We start from the raw sequence: 20,574 nt of genomic DNA, 5'->3' as shown, positions 1-20,574 counted from the left end.
TCCACACACAACTGCGTGCACAACACACACACACACACACACACAAACAATCTCTCTCACCATGACTCTGACATACATCATCCCAACAACATACACAACACAGGCACCATACACTCACAGTCGCTCACCACCACACCAATGAGCACAGAGGACACGCAGCATCATACCACAAACATTCCATTCCATCAACATAAACATCAAACCCAATCACACCTACTTACACCATCATTCACAATCAATCAACATCATACATATTATCATACAGAAATCACGCTATCATGGCCATCACAAAAAAACTATCACACAAAAGACAGACTCCATTCCACAGACAGGCACATTACCATCAAATTGTTCTACATGCTCCACTAACACCATTTTAACAACACACACACATATACACAATCACGCCCGTACACACAATAATATGACTACACCAAAACACAAATTCATTACTCAACACAAACATCGCACTAGTATATCACGCATGTAGTATCACAATATCACGACATCGTATGCATCATATCACTGACATATTTCCACACTATTGCTCACAATACCTGCAACACACCCGCTCACCATGACACACAACAAGAACTTTGGTGTACATCATTCCAGCAACACACACATCACACGTGACACAGGCACCATGCACTCACTATCACACCACAACAACAATGCACACACACAACACAAAGCATCATACCACAAGCACTCCATTTCACCAACAAAAACACCACTATACTCCAAACACACACACACACACACCATCAGCCCAACACTCTAATGCAACATAATACTCACACATCACACTATTCTGGCCATCACAAAAACTATCACTAATAAAGTCGGACACCATTCCATAGCCAGGAACATCATCATATTGTTGTAATCTTTAGTCTCACTTCATCGTACCAACACACACACAGTCACAGAAGTACACACACAATACTATCACTACACCAACACACATATATCACTCACCACACACGATCACAACAGTATATCATGCATGCATTATCACAATAGCTCATCGTCATACGCACCATGCCACCAACACACATGTACGCATCACACACAGACACTATGAGGAAAACGTTTACTGCTATTGTGACACTACTGTTCTGTGTTTGTAGGGATCTTTCTACTGCTGCCTGCCTTGCACATGTTGTATGTCATGATATCGAGTATAGAAATATGGGCTTACTCATAAAAAATATCCACAATATAGAATCCATTACATCGCTTAGGCAAGCACGCATAAGGAATGATATATTTGGTGTTCTAAATCCTCGTCTACTTACCTTGATTTGTTTGCAGTTGGTTGTGGAGCCAATAAATATGCAAGTCGATTACTATGCTACCAAACCCCTGCAACTCTGCCTTGTGTCAGGGAAGCTTGCCCCGTATCCTGCCCATTCTCTTTCTGTCATCTGTTATAGGTAAAGACTGATAGCTCGACTTTGTCAGTGTCAAGTTTTCATAGAAAGAGCATCTGTGGAGTGGTTAGAAACACTTTATTTGCTGCAGGTAGTAATCATTCGTTCAAAGACCCTTTGGGTTGGCATCAGATATATATTTTACCTGCTGCCATCTAGATGAACCTACAGTCTACCTGCAGGGGGGCGGAGTCTGTCCCAATCAAATTAACCCTATAAATCCCTCGCTCCCCAAACCCTAAGAACACAAAACTCTACACCGTTTTAAGTTGCACAATTAGGGGGATTCTTATGTCCTTTTCCTGTAAGGTTACTGAAAGACTGTACCTGTTTGTCAGAATTATGCGGCATACAGTGTTTTACCACAGGCATGCTGTGGTCTCAGTGGCCTCGGGGTTAATGCCGAATTAAGCAACATTGAGCAGGAATTTCTGCAGCAGCGAAACCAGCTTCCTATGTGCGCAAAGAGCCGAGCGTGCCAAATCTGTGAACCGTCTGCCGCCACGCAGGGCGAGCAAAACAAACATCACAAGAGTTAAAATCGGAAAGAAATCGCTCCTATACCTTGCTGGCAACAAGCGAGCCCCATAGTCACGCAGAGAAGAAGCAGCTGGAAGGTAGCCATGGCCCTGGGTGAGCGGTGCAGCCTCCTCTGGGTCCCTGTGGTGTATGGAGAAGTCCACTCAGGTGAGGTGGGAAGCACTCTGAGGGAGTTAATGTGAAATCTGGAGAGTCTCTGCCGCGTCGACCACGCCTCCCTGCTCCAGGGAGGGAGCGGGCAAATTCTAAAACTCTTCCGCGCTGTCTCACTGTTGGGGCGGCGTTTGCTTTGGGAACAGTCTGTGATGACTCGGGCTGAGATTTGGAAATCTGTCCTGTGTGGGAATCTGGCCTCTTGACAATCAGAGGTACACAACCCCAGGCAGGAAGAAGTTGGAAGCAGGGGCACTGAATGTTCTAGAAAGGTTTTCTTAATTCATTGTGGCTAACAAAAGCCAGTTGGTAGATGTGGCGATTGTTGGAACTCAGTAAAACAGATTTCATAAAATAAATGGAGACTAAAACATAAGGAAAATTGCATTAATTGATGCGACCAAATGTAACAAACCCAGAGAGGGGCTATGGGCTGGTGGCCAAGCTTCTGAGGTGGAAATCTCCTGACCTCGGTTTGAATACCGGCATCAGCACCTGATATAGGGATCCCCACTTGATTGACTAAAGTCGTAAAAAGACTCCCACTTGGTTTACCCAATTGCGAACCCCCCATCTCCACCACCTCACCTTTTTACTGTCCCACACCAAGGTTTGTTCTATAAAGAAAACTTTGGCATTTGGGGGGTCATTACAACATTGGCGGTAAAAGCCGCTTACCACCGTGCAGAAGACCGCCAATACACCGCGGCGGCGGCGGGAGACCGCCACAGCTATTATGACACACATCACGAATTCCACCGAAATTCAGACACGCACACAAATCCGCCACACCAAAGGTCAGCGATAAATATGCGGAAACAAATCCTCCACCTCCACGCCAACAGAAACACGCCCATGCTATTACGACACAACAATCCACGCGGCGGTCATTCAACCGCGGTATTCCATTGGCTGTACACACCGCCGCGCTCAAAATACACACACAGCTCCAAAACACCGCCACATTGGACAATTACAAATACACACACCTGATACACATACACACACCACTCCCACACACCCAACACAATATAGAACACACACCCACATCAACCACAAACCCCTACGACCACAAATTAGAGACGAAGGCCAGAGAGAGACAGCACAGAATAGATAACACCATCACACAGAGGCACACTACACCATCACCCACACAACATCCACGCACAAAACACCACATACCACTACACTAACCACACTCATCAACACATACACCACCACACACATCACACACAACACCCCATGTCACGCCTAGACACCCCCGCTTCTCCGAGGAGGAGCTCAGGGTCATGGTCGAGGAAATCATCAGGGTAGAGCCACAGCTATTTGGCTCACAGGTACAGTACACATCCATAGCCAAGAAGATGGAGCTATGGCAAAGAATAGTCGACAGGGTCAACGCTGTGGGACAGCACCCAAGAAAGAGGGAGGACATCAGGAAGAGGTGGAACGACCTACGGGGGAAGGTGCGTTCCACGGTATCCAGGCACCACATCGCAGTACAGCGGACTGGCGGCGGACCCCCAGCTCCTCCCCCACAACTAACAACATGGGAGGAGCAAGTCTTGTCCATCCTGCATCCTGAGGGCCTCGCAGGAGTCGGTGGAGGAACGGACACTGGTAAGTCAAATCTTCACTATCATATCCCCCACCCTACCTGCATGCTATCACACACCCCCACCCTCACACCCTCCCCTATCACCCTAACTCCTCACTAATCTACCCATAACACCAACCACCCATCCCAACCCCAAGACCTGCATGACACAACTAAGCATGGACACCCATCACTAAAGCATGCCCACTGCACACACCCACAACACCCCTCAAACATCACCACACAAGCCCCTACATAGGAATGCCTGCACTGGGGTTCACGCACACCCAACCATTGCACACCATGAAACATACACATGCAATAATCATGTACTTATACCCCCGCAGGAATCTGAAGGAATGTCACCACACCAGAGGGTCCAGACAACACCCCTCCACCCCCAGAAGAGGCCCACAGTGACGACAGCAGCTCTGCCCTACTGGATCTTGATGACCAGCCCGGACCATCGTGGGCCTCAGGACAGTCGGTTCCCCTTGCCCAGCAACAGCCCAACACCGAGCTTACACCCTCTGGTAACACCAGCACAGCACCCACCCAGCGGGCCCATACCTCCCTACCCAGGACAGTTCAATCAGCGGTGTGTCCACCACTACAGGGCACCCAGGATAACCCACCACCCCAACAACAACAGGGACCTGGGGGCAGTGGTAGTGGGCACACGGTCCAGGGGACGGAGGCACAGGAACACCGGGGAACTGGGAGGGCTGCTGTGCGACAGAGGGAGGACAGGCCGAGGGAACCTACTCTCAACGAGGCCCTATCCTCCATCATGGGAGCATACCACCACTCCCAGGAGACGATGGCAACAGTCCTGGACAAGTTGCAGGAGACCCTGCGTCTGCAGGAGGAGCAGTATTTGTGGTTCAGGGAGGAGCTCAGGACCATCGCCTCCGCCCTAGGCACCATCGTAGGGGTGCTGACGGACATTCAAAAGACCTTGAGGGACACCGTGGCACTCCAAGGGGCCCCTGACACTAGCCACGATGATGAAATGCCCACCACCTCCGCCGGCGCTAGTGGACAGGACGCTCCGCCACAGGACCAACACACCAGCACCCCACCCCCTGCAGACGGACAACCACCACGAAAGCGGGCCCTGAGATCCAGGAACAGGACAGAGCAAGATGGCAAGACCCCCGCCAGGAAATAAGACCACCCTGATTGTCCCCCCACTGTACCACTTTGTTACCCTGTCCAGCTTGGAACTGCCCCAGCTCCACTTCCAATGGCCAGATGTGCAATGTACCTGTGAGACTAATAGACTGGACTCTGCCATGGACATTCTTCCACCATGACCTCTCCCCATTTCACATCCCCCCTACATTTTTATGCACTTCAATAAACACCCTTGAAACCTCAATAATATTGGAGTCAGTCAATGATTCTGAACTTTGTATTGTCAATTACAGTGTTAAAAAAGGTTACCCATTGGAAGGTCAACATACCAATGTCACACATCACAAGCCTTTCAAGGGTGCAAGCTGTTGAAACGTAGGTTACCACATTACTGAAAATGAAATGGAAGGGGACAACTCAGTTACCAAATAGGGAGTGAAATGTAGGTACAGGATAGAGGTGAAATGTAATATGATGTGAAACATGAAATTGTACTCACCTGTGTCTCATTGAAAATATTGCTGTATGACTGACTCCCTGTTGTCGTTTTCATCTTCATCAGCTTCATCCTCATCACTGTCCACAGGCTCCACAGGCTCAACCGCTGCAACAACACCGTCATCTGGATCATCCTCCTGCAGAAAAGGCACCTGGCGTCACAATGCCAAGTTATGGAGCATGGAGCAGGCGATGATGATGTCTCACACCTTCTTCGGTGAGTAGAATAGGGACCCGCCTGTCATATGGAGGCACCTGAACCTGGCCTTCAGGAGGCCGAAGGTCCGCTCGCTCACCCTCCTAGTCCGCCCATGGGCCTCATTGTACCGTTCCTCTGCCCTGGTCCTGGGATTCCTCACTGGGGTCAGTAGCCAGGACAGGTTGGGGTAACCAGAGTCCCCCAATAGCCATACACGGTGCCTCTGGAGTTCACCCATCATATCAGGGATGCTGCTATTCCGCAGGATGTAGGCGTCATGCACTGAGCCAGGGAACATTGCATTTACCTGCGAGATGTACTGGTCTTGTACTGGTCTGCCAAACAGACCATCTGGACATTCATCGAATGATAACTCTTCCTGTTCCTGTACACCTGTTCATTACTGCGTGGGGGGACCAGAGCTACATGGGTCCCATCAATGGCACCTATGACGTTGGGGATATGTCCAAGGGCATAGAAGTCACCTTTCACTGTAGGCAAATCCGCCACCTCAGGGAAAATGATGTATCTCCTTACGTGTTTCAGCAGGGCAGACAACACTCTGGACAAGACGTTGGAAAACATAGGCTGGGACATCCCTGATGCCATGGCCACAGTTGTCTGAAAAGACCCACTTGCAAGGAAATGGAGCACTGACAGCACCTGCACGTCAGGGGGGATTCCAGTCGGATGGCGGATTGGTGACATCAGGTCTGGCTCCAACTGGGTACATAGTTCCTGGATTGTGGCACGGTCAAACCGGTAGGTCACGATGACATGTCGCTCTTCCATTGTCAACAGGTCCACCAGCGGTCGGTACACCGGCGGATTCCGCCACCTTCCAATATGTCCCAACTGACGGTGCCTAAGAAGGACAACAGCGAAGAAACTGTCAGCATTCCTCCAGGTATGTACCCACAGTCACACACAAGGCTACAACAGACAATTAACCCATCCGGGAAAGGTTTTGAGTGTAGGCCTCGGTATGTGTGACGCAGTACTAATTGAAGCCATGTGGGCCCCTGAAATGGAGGCTGCCTGACCTCTAAACTGGGACATTGGAACTGTGGGGTAACTGCGCTGGCGTTGTACACCGTCGCGGTAGGCGGTCGTAGAGCGCGGCGCAATGCTGCATTGGTTAACATTGGACCCTATTGGTCCCAGGAGCCAATGAACAGGTGCGCTGGCGGTGATGATGCGCACCGCCGCGGACGTCACCGCCGCGGACGTCACCACCATTTTCTATCTCTTCAATCACTAGATACCTGACCTTCGACAGGAGAGGACCTACACTGCGAGTGCTGCTGTGACCTCGGTCTGGAAGCAACGATGGCTGCTGCGTCTGGGGAAAGGGCCCCTGCCTTCACTGCACAGGAGTTGGAGAAACTTGTGGATGGGGTCATCCCCCAGTATACGCTACTCTACGGTCCTCCAGACCAACAGGTTAGTACACAGGGAGCACGTTGTATGGGCTAGGCCTGGGTGGAGAGGGCTGGGTGGCTGAGGGAAGGGGGCAGAGTACATAGAACAGTCATGCATGGGGATGAATGGGCCACAGGGATAGAGTTGGGAGGGGGCCAATTACAACGACGGTGCTGTAGGTAATGACTGTTCCTCTTTCCTTCTGCATGTCATGTAGGTCAGCGCCCACCTGAAGAGGGACATTTGGCGTGCCATCGCCAAGGAAGTCCGGACCCTGGGGGCCCACCAGAGACGGGGCACCCACTGCCGTAAGAGATGGGAGGACATTCGCCGCTGCAGCAAGATGACGGCGGAGGCTCAGCTGGGATGGCCTCCCAACGTGGGAGGGGTGCCCGTCGCACCATGACCCCCCTGATGTTCCGGATCCTGGCGGTGGCCTACCCGGAGTTAGATGGGCGCTTAAGGGCATCACAGCAGACACAAGGGGGTGAATACAACCTCATTCTGCTGACTTTGCGCGTAGTGGAGGGGTCTGGGTCGGGGAGGTGGGCTGTGGGTGTCCCTAGGCCAGGGCGAGTTAGGTAGGCAAGGCCCCTGCGTAATGTAGGCCATGGGGCACTCTACCCCAGCTCAAAAAAAAAAATGGCTAATTGATGTATAGTTGCCCCTTTGCCATCCATGTGGGCAGATTTCTAACATTGCCATGTAGGCCATATCCCAGAAATTGCATGTGCAGAGGGCAGGAGCACGGCGTAATGCAGGGGGCTGCTGCGTTTGTCTTGTCCGCCAACGGTAGTGGTATGCCATGCACTAAAACTCTCTTTCTTCTGTCTCCACCCTTTTTCTGCTCTCCCTGTCCTTCTGTACATCAGCATCAACAGGCGGAGGTACAGTGGCACCTGAGCACGAGGGAGCTGCATCCCACATGGCCATGGAGGGCCACACCACAGACTCTGAATTCACCAGTGGGACGGAGGGCGAGGGGAGCTTCACGTCGGCCACAGGATCACCAAACAGCGACACGGACTCGTCCGCCGATGTGAGCTCCCCTGTGGTGGCGGCACCATCTGTGCGCCCCACTTCTACAGGTACAGCCGCCACCTCCCCTACCAGCACCGCCCTCCCAGCAGCCCCTCAGCGTTCGCCCCGTGCCCGCTCACCCAGGAGGGTGGGCATCACCTTCGCCCCAGGCACCTCAGGCCCTGCCCCAGTCACCCCAGCTGCCCTCAGTGAGGAGGCCATTGACCTCCTCAGGTCACTCACTGTTGGGCAGTCTACCATTTTGAATGCCATCCAGGGTGTAGAACGAGAGTTGAAACACGGTAATGCATTCCTGGAAGGCATTCATTCTGGTCAGGTTGTCCTTCAGCGAACCCTGCAATCTCTGGCCTCAGCACTGATGGCAGCCATTGTCCCTGTGTCCAGCCTCCCCACTCCAACTTCCTCCACCCAGACCCAATCCCCTGTACCCCAGCCCATCCCAAGCAGCCCCTACAGACCAGCATGCAGACAAGTCAACACACACAAGTAGCTCAAGCAAACATAGGCACCACACACACCACAGGCACTCACACAAGCATCAGACCCATACAGACACAGCAACATCCACTGTCTCCACTGTGTCCCCCTCCTCCTCTTCTCCATCCTCCCTCCCAGTGTCGTCTACACACACACCTGCATGCACCACATCTACAGGCACTAGGACTCGCACCAGGACACCCAGCACCACAAGCCGCTCACCTGCACTCACCACCTCCACTGCCGTTTACACGTCCCCTGTGTCCTCTCCCAGTGTGTCTGTGACACCCCCTCCCAAAGTACACAAACGCTGGCAATCACTCACCCAACATCCATCCACCTCACGACAGCCTCCAGTACCTGCACCTGCACCCAAAACAGCTAAAGTGACACCTCCTACAACCACCTCCTCTTCCTCCACTCCCAGAGCCCCTCCAGCTACCCATCCCAGTGTATGTCAGAAACTGTCCCTATGTCAAATTGACCTTTTTGCCCCCCCCCCTCCAATTCATCAGTCCCGTCGTAGCGCCTCAGCCAAAAAGCCTCCAGTACCAGTGGTGCGTGTACCAGGTTTTTGGAGTGCCCCGTCCACCAGGGCAGGCAGTAGGACCCGGAGCCAAGGCACTGTCAGCCCACCCCCTGTAAAGGCTCCGAAATTGGAGAGTGGACGACGGGACCGTGTCAAGACTCCTGGTGGGACAAACAGTGACATGGGATCCAAGGCGATTGGTGAGTCATCTGTAACTCAAAAGAAGGTGGGGAAGGTCCCGAGGAAGTCTCCCCAACCTGTTGTGAGTGTCACGGCGGAGAAGTGCGCCATCATTTCCGGTGGTCCAGACACAACCGCCAGCACCGTCGTTACTGGTCAGGAGACCACCGCCAGAGTCATAGCCCAGGAGGGCTCAAGTATCGTCACTGGTCAGGAGACCACCACCAGAGTCATAGCCCAGGAGGGCTCAAGTATCGTTACTGGTCAGGAGACCACCGCCAGAGTCATAGCCCAGGAGGGCTCAAGTATCGTTACTGGTCAGGAGACCACCGCCAGAGTCATAGCCCAGGTGGGCCCAAGTATCGTCACTGGTCAGGAGACCACCGCCAGAGTCATAGCCCAGGAGGGCTCAAGTATCGTTACTGGTCAGGAGACCACCGCCAGAGTCATAGCCCAGGAGGGCTCAAGTATCGTTACTGGTCAGGAGACCACCGCCACCGCCGGAGTTATAGCCCAGGAGGGCCCAAGTATCGTCACTGGTCAGGAGACCACCGCCAGAGTCATAGCCCAGGAGGGCTCAAGTATCGTTACTGGTCAGGAGACCACCGCCAGAGTCATAGCCCAGGAGGGCTCAAGTATTGTTACTGGTCAGGAGACCACCGCCAGAGTCATAGCCCAGGTGGGCCCAAGTATCGTCACTGGTCAGGAGACCACCGCCAGAGTCATAGCCCAGGAGGGCCCAAGTATCGTTACTGGTTAGGAGACCACCGCCAGAGTCATAGCCCAGGAGGGCCCAAGTATTGTTACTGGTCAGGAGACCACCGCCACCGCCGGAGTCACAGCCCATGAGGGTCCAGAATCCCACAGCCCCGCTGGGCAATGATGGAACGTCAAGCCACACACCAACGTCCAGTGTGGAGTTCGTCATGCCACACACCGATGTCCAGTGTGGAGTTCGTCATGCCACACACCAATGTCCAGTGTGGAGTTCGTCATGCCACACACCAATGTCCAGTGTGGAGTTCGTCATGCCACACACCAATGTCCAGTGTGGAGATCGTAATGCCACACAACAATATCCGTACCAGAACCGCCATGGCAAAGCACCGCTGAACAAGGCCAAGACTACCATGGTGAAGACCGCTGAACAGGGCAAAGACCGCCATGGCAAAGCACCGCTGAACAAGGCCAAGACTGCCATGGTGAAGACAGCTGAACAGGGCAAAGACCGCCATGGTGAAGACTGCTGAACAGGGCAAAGACCGCCATGGCAAAGCACCGCTGAACAAGGCCAAGACTGCCATGGTGAAGACCACTGAACAGGGCAAAGACCGCCATGGCAAAGCACCGCTGAACAAGGCCAAGACTGCCATGGCAAAGCACCACTGAACAAGGCCAAGACTGCCATGGTGAAGACCGCTGAACAGGGCAAAGACCGCCATGGTGAAGACCGCTGAACAGGGCAAAGACCGCCATGGCAAAGCACCGCTGAACAAGGCCAAGACTGCCATGGCAAAGCACCGCTGAACAAGGCCAAGACTGCCATGGCAAAGCACCGCTGAACAAGGCCAAGACTGCCATGGAGAAGACCGCTAAACAGGGCAAAGACCGCCATGGTGAAGACCGCTGAACAGGGCAAAGACCGCCATGGCAAAGCACCGCTGAACAAGGCCAAGACTGCCATGGTGAAGACTGCTGAACAGGGCAAAGACCGCCATGGCTAAGCACCGCTGAGAGACTGTGGCTTTGCACTCCCCAGGATGGCACAGTGGGCAATCCACCCACTGTAGAGACTTGAGAGACTGTGGCTTTGCACTCCCCGGGATGGCACAGTGGGCAAGCCACCCACTGAAGTGACTTGAGAGACTGTGGCTTTGCACTCCCCAGGATGGCACAGTGGGCAAGTGACCCACTGAAGTGACTTGAGAGACTGTGGCTTTGCACTCCCCAGGATACATCAATGGTCATGGTGCACCGTCGTGGATCTGGCTTCGCATTCATCTGGCTGAGGTGCCCCCTCTTCCCTTCCCCCTGAGGTGCCTGTATTGTTTCTATCTGATGCCCCAACAGTGTTCTCTCGGATTTTGGTCAGGTATCTATTGTGGGCGTCGCCCATGTATTTTTGGACTGTTGGTGCACGGACATTGTTGTGTACATCTCTGCACTACTTCTTGTATTGTACATTTATTTATGACTGATTTCGTGAAATATATATCCGTAAATTTTTTGATGAGTAGTATATTGGCACAATACAAAGTTTGACCGCTATTCGCATTGTCTTTGCATTCTTCCGGGGGGATTGTGGGTTGTTACTGTGATTTTTGTGACTGCATTGGTGTGTATGTTGTAATATGCGAGGGTGGGGGTGTTTGGTGGGTGTCCCCGTAACTTTTGCCTCCCCCCTCCCCTGTGTCGTAGGTGCTGTACTCACCAGTTTGTTCTGCGCCTACGTCGCTGTTGGTCGTAGATGAGCAGGAATGCAAGGGCAGGTAAGATTTGTAGTTCCGGCTCCATGGTGTCCTCGTTCCTCGTGGGATGTGTTGAGGTGAGCGTTTTCCCATAGCACAAGCTGTTTCCGCCGTGTTTTTATCCACGGTGAATCCGCCCCGGAAAAGGTGGCGGATTGGTGTGTTGTGATAGTGTGGGCGGTACATTGTCCTCCGCCTGTCTGTTGGCGGTGACTGCCGCGCTGTTTGTCTGTACCGCCGTGGCGGGCGATGTGTTAAAGTGGCTGTCTTAGTTGGCGGTTTTCGCCAGGGTCGTAATTCCCTTTTTTTGTCCGCCGGCCTGTTTGCGGTATTACCGCAGCTTTAACACCGTCCGCCAGGGTTGTAATGACCACCTTGGTGTCTCATCTTGGTTTAATCTGCATTCTTGTCAAACGTACTCTGCCTCCAGGATTCCTACTTGTTCGATATTAATGTATTACAAACTGTATTCTTTTGGATTAATCTCGGCACGCTGCCCATGTGGGGATTTATTTCCAGGTAGGGTGACACGATTTTCTGGATGAAAAACCAGTATGGCTACAGACATGGAAATAGGACTGTGTTTAGGTGGGGCTGGATCATAGTCACAGAAGGTCTGCTCTAAAAATACTTAAGAATATATATTCCATCCGCCATGTGTGATGTGACCCAGGAGTGTAGTACGTATTTCAATATGTATCATGTATTTCAAGATGTATTTCAATATGTTTGTATTTCTTTAATTGCTTGGTGAGCCTATGTCATTGTGTTCTAAATATGTCACCATGTTCTATGGAACTTCGAGTGGGCAGTTGGGTTCCAGTTTCAAGAGGACTGGTAGCTGAGCCGTCTGTAGTATGCTTCATAGTCATGGGTTCTTTTCTACTTTGAGAATTAAAAGACATAAACCAGTCTGCACTGTGACTGTTCACTTGAGATCTCAAATTACCCTCGCTGCAAGGAGCAGGCTGCCTGCCAGTGATCCCATGATCCCAGGCTTTGGTGATGGGACGCCAGTTCACTCCTCACCCCTCATTACATCCTACTGTGCTGCATGAGTGAGTCAGGCAGTACAGCAGTCGGCTCCTAAAACAGCTCAACTTCTGTCCCTGGTGGGAAGAGAGGGTCAGAGGAAACATGAGCCTGCACCAGACTGTGATTGATGTGTACACTCATCCGACCTCTCCAAAGCCGAGACATACCTGTGTTGAAGGAAAAAGTGAACAAGCATTGGCACAGCCAATAGGCCTCAACTTTGGGACCTTATAGGTTTTCAGCTGTGCATCACATTATCATGGATGGTACAACATCTACTGTTACTTCACGAAAAGTAGGCTAGAATGACCACATCTAACCAACACGGTGAATAAAATGAGTAAAAACCGTGGCAACTCTTAAAGAATAATAAATTGTATCACTGTACTTAATCAAACACTTTAAACAGATTTTCTACTGGTCTTTCTAATGACTTTTTGAACTAACTCTTGGTGTGTGTTTCAATTCTTTTGTATTACAACACTAGACTAGAAACCATGAGATACACAAAGGAAAACAAACTACATGTCCCAATGATAGGCACACTTTACACAAAAACATGACAAACAAAACAAACAATTGAACACAAAGCCCCTCTCCCACATAAACATCATATGTAACAGACAAGTGAGAAAAGACTAATTTCTTAGAACACAACCCGAAGATGTGTCATTCCTGCTGGATGAATCACCCCACACCTGATCCCACTTCCAGAGTCTCACAGGCGACTGCCACCACTTGCTGCAACGTCTGCTTGGGTAAATGGCAAGACAGGGACTGAATGCGTCAGGAGGAGAGAATAGTTTGCTTTGTGCATAGTGCTTGCTGTCAGTCTAGCTGCTTCGTAGCACTGCAAAATAGTACCTGCTAATATGCTTGAATCCTATAATCCACACTGTCTTGCCTTCAGATGGATAGAAGGTTGTCTGTTGGACCTGCTGGTAATGTGACCTGTGTCTGGCAGCAGGTTCAGGACAACCCCGCTATTTTGCTGTGAAATGAGATGTAAAACCGGTGGGACCCTGTATAGAGAGGAGCCAAAGCCAAACATGAACAACAGCCCTGCGACGATTAAAATAAAACAAACAGACAAGCACCTAGAAGGCAGGAAAGTGTCTAGAGCAATACAGAAACATGTCACGGGCTGGCTGTCACAATAAGAGGTCAGTCCCACTGCAACAAGTGTGGAGTTGCACAGAGACCAGGCCACATGCGTCACTTTCCCACCACAGTGGCAGCTTTCAGTGACAGTGCAACATGGCTGCTTCCATAACAGGCATGTTGTTCACTAGCAATGGGCAGTGCATGGCCTCTCATTACTCCCTGCACTGCTGCAGCAAGTGGTTATATCCACAGCCTCAGGGACCCCCCACGGCCTCAGGGACCCCACCACCACCAACCCCCCTGCAGCAGTCACTGGAATACCGCAGGAACCCACGTTGTCAGTAGACTCAGAAAAAATGACTATTTGTACAGTGAAACAAAAAGTGGAAATAGATATTTAGTAAATGTTGTGAATCAAGCAAGTAAAGATAGGCAGTTCATTAAATTAGTAATAATAGAAAACAAGCACTGTTAAAGTCAACACGAGAAGCGAGGGCACTCATCGAAGAATCATCCTGGCTCCAATCAGATACTTTGGCTGCAAATTAAAGGGGTTGCATGGAAAGTGGGCGGAGCGCTGAAGCCAGTGTTGAAAGGTGTAGGCACTTTTAAGAAGTGCTTGATGTAAATAATAAGCAGACTTTCATCATAAAACAGGGTGATGTTACAGTACATTTGAGCCAATGACATGCAATCTCATTGTGATAGATGTTCAATATGAAATGGGAAGGATGTTACAGAACGTTCAGATCCTGGGCTGCCCTGGATTACTGATTGTGCAATTAAAGAAAGCCGTCTATAGAAGGAGAAGGCAATATTTCAAAGTGTAACCAAATAATGCTTTAATGCTAAAAGATGAAGCACACCGATAGAAGCAGCTGGGCACCTTTATTTTATCAACACAGCGCCAACTTCACAGCCACTGTGCTTGATGAAACATGATGTGCAGCGGCCGTGAAGCAGGCGCCATGCTGATAAAAGAAGTCCTTACGCTGGATTGAAGCCCTAAATAACTACATCCACAATGAGCATAGATAAAAACAAAGCAAGTAAAGTAAAATAAACAACAAAAAGAGTAAGAACACATGTAACAAGGGCGGTCTCCTTGGGAGGTCCCAAAACACCGAAAGATTAGTCACCAAGCAAAAGAGGCATTTCCCGGGGCAGTAACAGGAACCAATGAAAAAAGATGGGAGGTGCTTGAAGCCCACATTGTAGATACTGCATGTCTCCAAGAGATAGTGCATGCACTGCCTAGGTGAGACCAAAAAACTATGACTATCCAGGCAAATCCACTACATCTGGTAACCTTGTTTTCAGGGGTCTTTGACCGCGATATTCACGATTGCCACTATATATTGTCCAGTGTGCCACTCCCTCCTCATGTGCTGTTTTTGGACCCATCAGTACATGAGTGCTGCCTGTGCGGTCCATGCACATATACCCAATAAACAGTATTTCTGAAAGAAAAAGACACTCAGGGGCAGATATAATAAATTACAATGCAACTAGAACATGCAATCAAAGAGGATGCACAGTGATGCAATGGGAGAGAAAGCATCGCATAGCCGTATTTCCTAAATATGGTTGTGCTATCTTAATGATTTTTGTGGCTCTGGACAAGGCATATTTTGGGAACTCTTGTTCAGAACAAATTATGTTCTGTTATTTTAAGTCTGCCTGATACCAAACAATACCCAATCTATGTTAAAAATGTCTGCAATGGAATCACACAAAACAGTTGAAATCTCTCTTACCCAGTACCCAAAAATCCTTAGGATGAACCTTGGTAGAGAGAGACAGAGTCAGAGGTAAAGGTAAGCCAACAGAACAAGAGAGGTTGTGAGAGAACTAGAAGAGACTGAGTTCCAATAGAGAGAAAGTTAATCTTTTCTGGGGGTCCCTTGGAATCGGGGGGGTGGTCGTGAGTAATTCCCCATTTTACCTATGCCTTAAAATGTCTCTAAAATATGGTCTGTTGCTACTCTCTTCTCTTCTGGTGCATAAACTGGCTGCACATCACTTTTGCACCATTGTGCAAAAGTGTGTGAATGTTATCCAGAATAGGTTTTGTACCGGAAAGATAAACTTTCAGTATAAAAACACTATGCTTGACAAACTTCACACTTTTTCTCACATTGGATGTGTACTGTACAGTACAGCACGTATGCAATATTTGAAATGGTAAGATAAATAATAAGATTTCTCCAACTTTCGGCCTACCTCAAGGAGGCATTCTTTTTTGACACAATGTCCAGTTAAACAATTTAGTAGATAGGGCTCTGTGTCAGAATCCCTGGGTGGCTACACTGGAATACTGTAGTACCATCCATGGAACACACCCTAGACCAAAGTTGAGAAAAATACAATTTGGGATAAAAAAAAGAGGACACATTTGCAGTGCAGAAATGTTTTGAACTGGAAAGAAAATACACTATCAAGACTACACCAATTTGCGTCACTTTGCATGACTTTGTGGAGCAACAAAGTGTTGATAAATCTGCCCCTAAAAACATAAATCTGAGGGGCAAAATGACTAGTGTTTTCACTGGGTCTGCATCACAAAACTGATCCATGGGATTTGCAGCAAAAATAATTCCTTATAAAGAGTTCCTAACTTGAAGAAAGTATTTTACTTCTCCAAAAATTTCCAGCTTTGCATCCCAATTTGGGACAAAGACAGCTCCCTGTTGTGAGTTACACATAATGATATCCAGAGGAATGACAACTGCAGATATATATCCAGGTGATTTCAAAGCAACACCCATGTTTTTGAGAGCTTAGAAGGCAACCTACTCTTGGGCAGTTAGCAAAGCGACCAATTTAATTATAGTTTTAATTCATCATGACAATGAGCAAGTTAAAGGACGAGCAAAAGACAATCACTCATATCGAGAAAAATAGCAAATCACCTCTAGGTCGATACTGCTTAATGTCACTGGACACTACTCTTCTGCCAATATCCTATGAATTTTTTTTTTGCTAACTTCGTTTAATATCAGGAAACTTAAATGAATAATGAAGTAAATAATAAATAAATACATACAAAATTACATAAAGTTACAGACTGCGGGAATTTGTCCATGGGTATGTTTAAGTTGAAGATATATGTGCATCTTAAGTATGTGTATACAAGGAGACAGAGATGAATACCCTCTTTTGGTTCTAGGGAATACGTTTTTTAAGACACTGAGGGCCAGATCTACAGAAGTGATGAGCCACTTTTCTTGTGTCGTTCTTGCCCCATCTAACGGCATCATGTGTGCACTGTATCAATAACATGGCGCACCAAGGCAGTTGTTAGAACAATAGCGTCATTGTTTTTTACTCTATTGTGGTGCTTTGCTACACCTTCGTCAAAAGTTTTGATGCCATTGTAGCAACGTGCAAGGAGGCCCATTGATTTCAATGGGTGTGTCATTTTAATGCCTGCTCTGAGCAAGTGTTAAACATTGCACCAAAACTGGTGCAGTGAAATCTTGCAGATTTCACTGCACAATTTTTGCAGGCCTCCTAACGCAGGCATAATGTGGCACAAGGTGTTGCAAAGTGGCAGAATGCATGCATTGCGCCACTTTGTAAATATGGCGCAGTGAAAATTGCCTCCTGGAGCCACATTAGAGTGAAATGTGGCTCAAGGAGGCGCTAGGTATTTGTAAATCTGGCCCTAAATGTAATGAAAAAAATAGATTCCATTCATATTATAAAATAGCTTTCTTCAGAATTGTTTTAATTGAATAAATGATATCTCTTCAGTGGCTATAATTCACTTTGACTTCCAGGTACTTTTACTCATTGTAACCGGGCATCTATCGCCGCGGCTACACGCACTCCGACGGAGCCCGTAACAACATACCCCCGGTACACTCCGGAAAGTCCCGAAGGGGTGACGTCAGACGCAGAAGGCGTCTCATCCTACACTGAAATAGAGGACGGACGAGAAGAACGCCGTCTCAGGGCGCAGGAAGGAACTCTGCAGGCACGGACCGAGGAGAGAGAGACGCCGAAGCAAGAAAAGGTCGGGAAGGAACGCGATGCGACCGGAAAGACGCTGGAGAAGAAAGGAGGCCTTGGAGCGCCTCCCGCAACTACCGGGGAAAAATCAGGATACTACGAAGGGGCCAGCCACGTCCCAGGAGGGGCGTGGCACCCACAGGTACGTTCGTACCTAACCTGGGGTTTCTCACTGGCTTGGCTAAGGGGAAGGAAACCGAGGGAGGGGAATACGGGGAGCAAGGAAGGGAGGTCCTATAGAGAAGGGGAAATCTACTGATCCTACCACTAACCTCACTGTGAGGGGAATCCCTCTTAGGAAAAGAGATAAAAACAAAGAGGGAAAATAAACCAGAAGGTTCACAGGAAGGTGACAGTCACTACTGAAGGAAGTTACCCCACCACAACCCTACACCTCCCTTTCCTCCCACCAGCCTATTAACCCTATTAAGACCCCTGCCTTACCTCTACACTTACCTGTTGTCCCGTTCTTCTTTTTGTTTTGGGGAAACCTGGGCTGCTGCCACGAGGGGAAGACCGGACCTCCTTCTATCAGGGAACGGGCTACACAGGAATCTTGACCCAGAATCCTACAAGAGAGAAAAGAACCCGGATGAATACCATAAGAAGCCAACCTGAAACATAAGAATCAAAAAGACAACCTTAAATACGTATAAATAAAACACTTATCCACTCAATCCTGAGCCTATAGAGTTATTCCAATATCTCTTCCGCCTGGAGGCAAAGAACCCATTACAGTGGTGTCAGAAGTGGGATATTGGAATAGGCGACAGGACGGACTGATACCATGGAGGGTACTCCCACCATAGCGGACATGATGCAGCAATTGGCTGAGGGGCAGAGACATCTGCAGATCGTGTGGGAGGAACAACAGAAAGAGGCGAAAGTGGAAAGGGAAGCCCTACAAAGCGCTCTCAAAAGTCAGGCCACTATCATGGCCAACAATCAGTTGGTACATGAAAATGCACTAAAATCCTTAACAGATACCATTGCGGCCACCAGAGTACATCCGAATGTACCCAGCTCAGTGTTACAAAGGTATCAGGAAGGAGAAGATCCGGACGCCTTTTTTACCAACTTTGAGTGAGTTGCCACTTCAGCCACCTGGCCTCAGGATAGGTGGGGCCAGTATATTGCAGTAAACCCAGGAGGTACGACGCTCTACCAAGATATTAAAAAGAGCATCCTGGAGAGGGTGGGCTTTGACACAGAATATTATAGGGTCAGGTTTAGGAAAGCCAAGTGGGGACCATCCGAGAATCCCAGAGCATTATATTTTCGGATAAAAGATTTGGGTCTCAAATGGCTAGGACCCATAGGGGCTAATAGGGAAGATATTATTAAGGCCATCCTCTTGGAACAATATCTAGAGGCCCTATCCACCAATACCCGCAACTGGATCAAACAACATCCGAGTCCCGACATGAATACTACCATCGAGTTGGACTGTGCTTTCCACTGCTCCCTCGAGTTTAAGACACCCCTCCATCGCACAACCCCTACGCCAATCCGACAGAACCTTGGACAAACCTCTTCCCTGGGGCGAAGACCGGTTGAAGACCCAGGAAAATCACGAGGGGCCGAGAGACCGTATTTGCAGCAACCCCAGTGTTATAGTTGCGGGGAGTGGGGCCATATAGCCCGGGTTTGTCCCCTTAAAACTGAGAAACCAGAGCCTATGGAAATAGGAATTACTAGAGGGAGGGTCTTCTTTACAGGGGGAAAAGATACCCAGTATAAGAAAGAGCTTTTCATCAATGAGAGACTAACTGTGGCACTTATTGATTCCGGATGTAGTCAGTCCGTAATCAGGGCTGATTTAATAGACAGCCATACCTTCACGCCGGGGCTTACTGTCTCCATTTGTTGTATACATGGTGAAACGAGGGAGTATCCCATGACTTGGGACACCCTTTCGTGGGAGGGAAAAGAAACCCCCATAAGGATGGGAGTAGTTGAACGACTGGTTGAAGAAGCCATCATCGGAACTGATTTCAAGTTTTTTTTCGATACTTTTGAATAGTACAAGGAATAAAGAGGACACGAGTTCCTGGTGGAGGAGTGCCCCCTTTTCTAACATACAAATACAACCCCAAGCTATTCGGCACAAACCTACTAGGAAAGAAAAACGAGAAACAAGGAAACTCTATGGAAAAGGGGATTCGAACTACAATAGGGTAATTACACGGGTTCATACCCTCACTGGTCTTCCCCCCTTCCGTATTTGTCAAAGGGAAGATCCTAGTCTGATTAATGCCTGGAAGACATCCCGACCTTGAAACCCTGACGATAAGGGCCCTTCTTTTGCTATAAAAATCTGTTATATCGAATCACTAACAGTGAAAGGCAAGAAAAGAAACAACTACTGGTTCCGAGCCCTATAGACAGCAGGTGTTACATCTGGCCCATAGTCAACCGGGGGGTGGTCACTATGGGAGAGAGAAGACGGAAGAGTACCTGTTAAGGAGGTTCTATTGGCTTGGAGTCTTTTCTCAGATCAGATAATTCTGTCAACAATGTCCTAAATGCCAAATGATTGATCCTGGACCGAAGAAAAAAGCCCCCTTACAGCCTCTTCCCATTATTGAAATACCTTTTTCAAGGATAGGGATGGACATAGTAGGTCCTCTTCTACCTTCCTCTAAAGGCTACCGATATATACTAGTATTGGTAGATTACGCTACACGGTACCCCGAGGCCATCCCACTCACCATTATTAACACCAAGAGTGTTGCCAATGCAAT

The 20,574-nt window shown here is 49.1% G+C and overlaps 1 protein-coding gene across 1 annotated transcript in view; it reads right to left on the bottom strand.

The window, feature by feature from the left end:
• PDZK1IP1 (PDZK1 interacting protein 1) overlaps positions 1-2,177 on the bottom strand; it is a 60,522-nt gene extending 58,345 nt beyond the window's left edge. The window contains exon 1 of the mRNA XM_069232716.1: positions 2,001-2,177. Coding sequence (XP_069088817.1) covers positions 2,001-2,061 — 61 coding nt within the window. The 5' untranslated portion in view covers positions 2,062-2,177. The remainder of the gene's footprint in view (positions 1-2,000) is intronic.
• Positions 2,178-20,574: the final 18,397 nt, after the last annotated feature.

This window comes from Pleurodeles waltl, chromosome 4_2, assembly GCF_031143425.1.
Source record: "Pleurodeles waltl isolate 20211129_DDA chromosome 4_2, aPleWal1.hap1.20221129, whole genome shotgun sequence".
Taxonomy (NCBI): domain Eukaryota; kingdom Metazoa; phylum Chordata; class Amphibia; order Caudata; family Salamandridae; genus Pleurodeles; species Pleurodeles waltl.
This window is presented reverse-complemented; position numbering and strand designations above follow the sequence as displayed.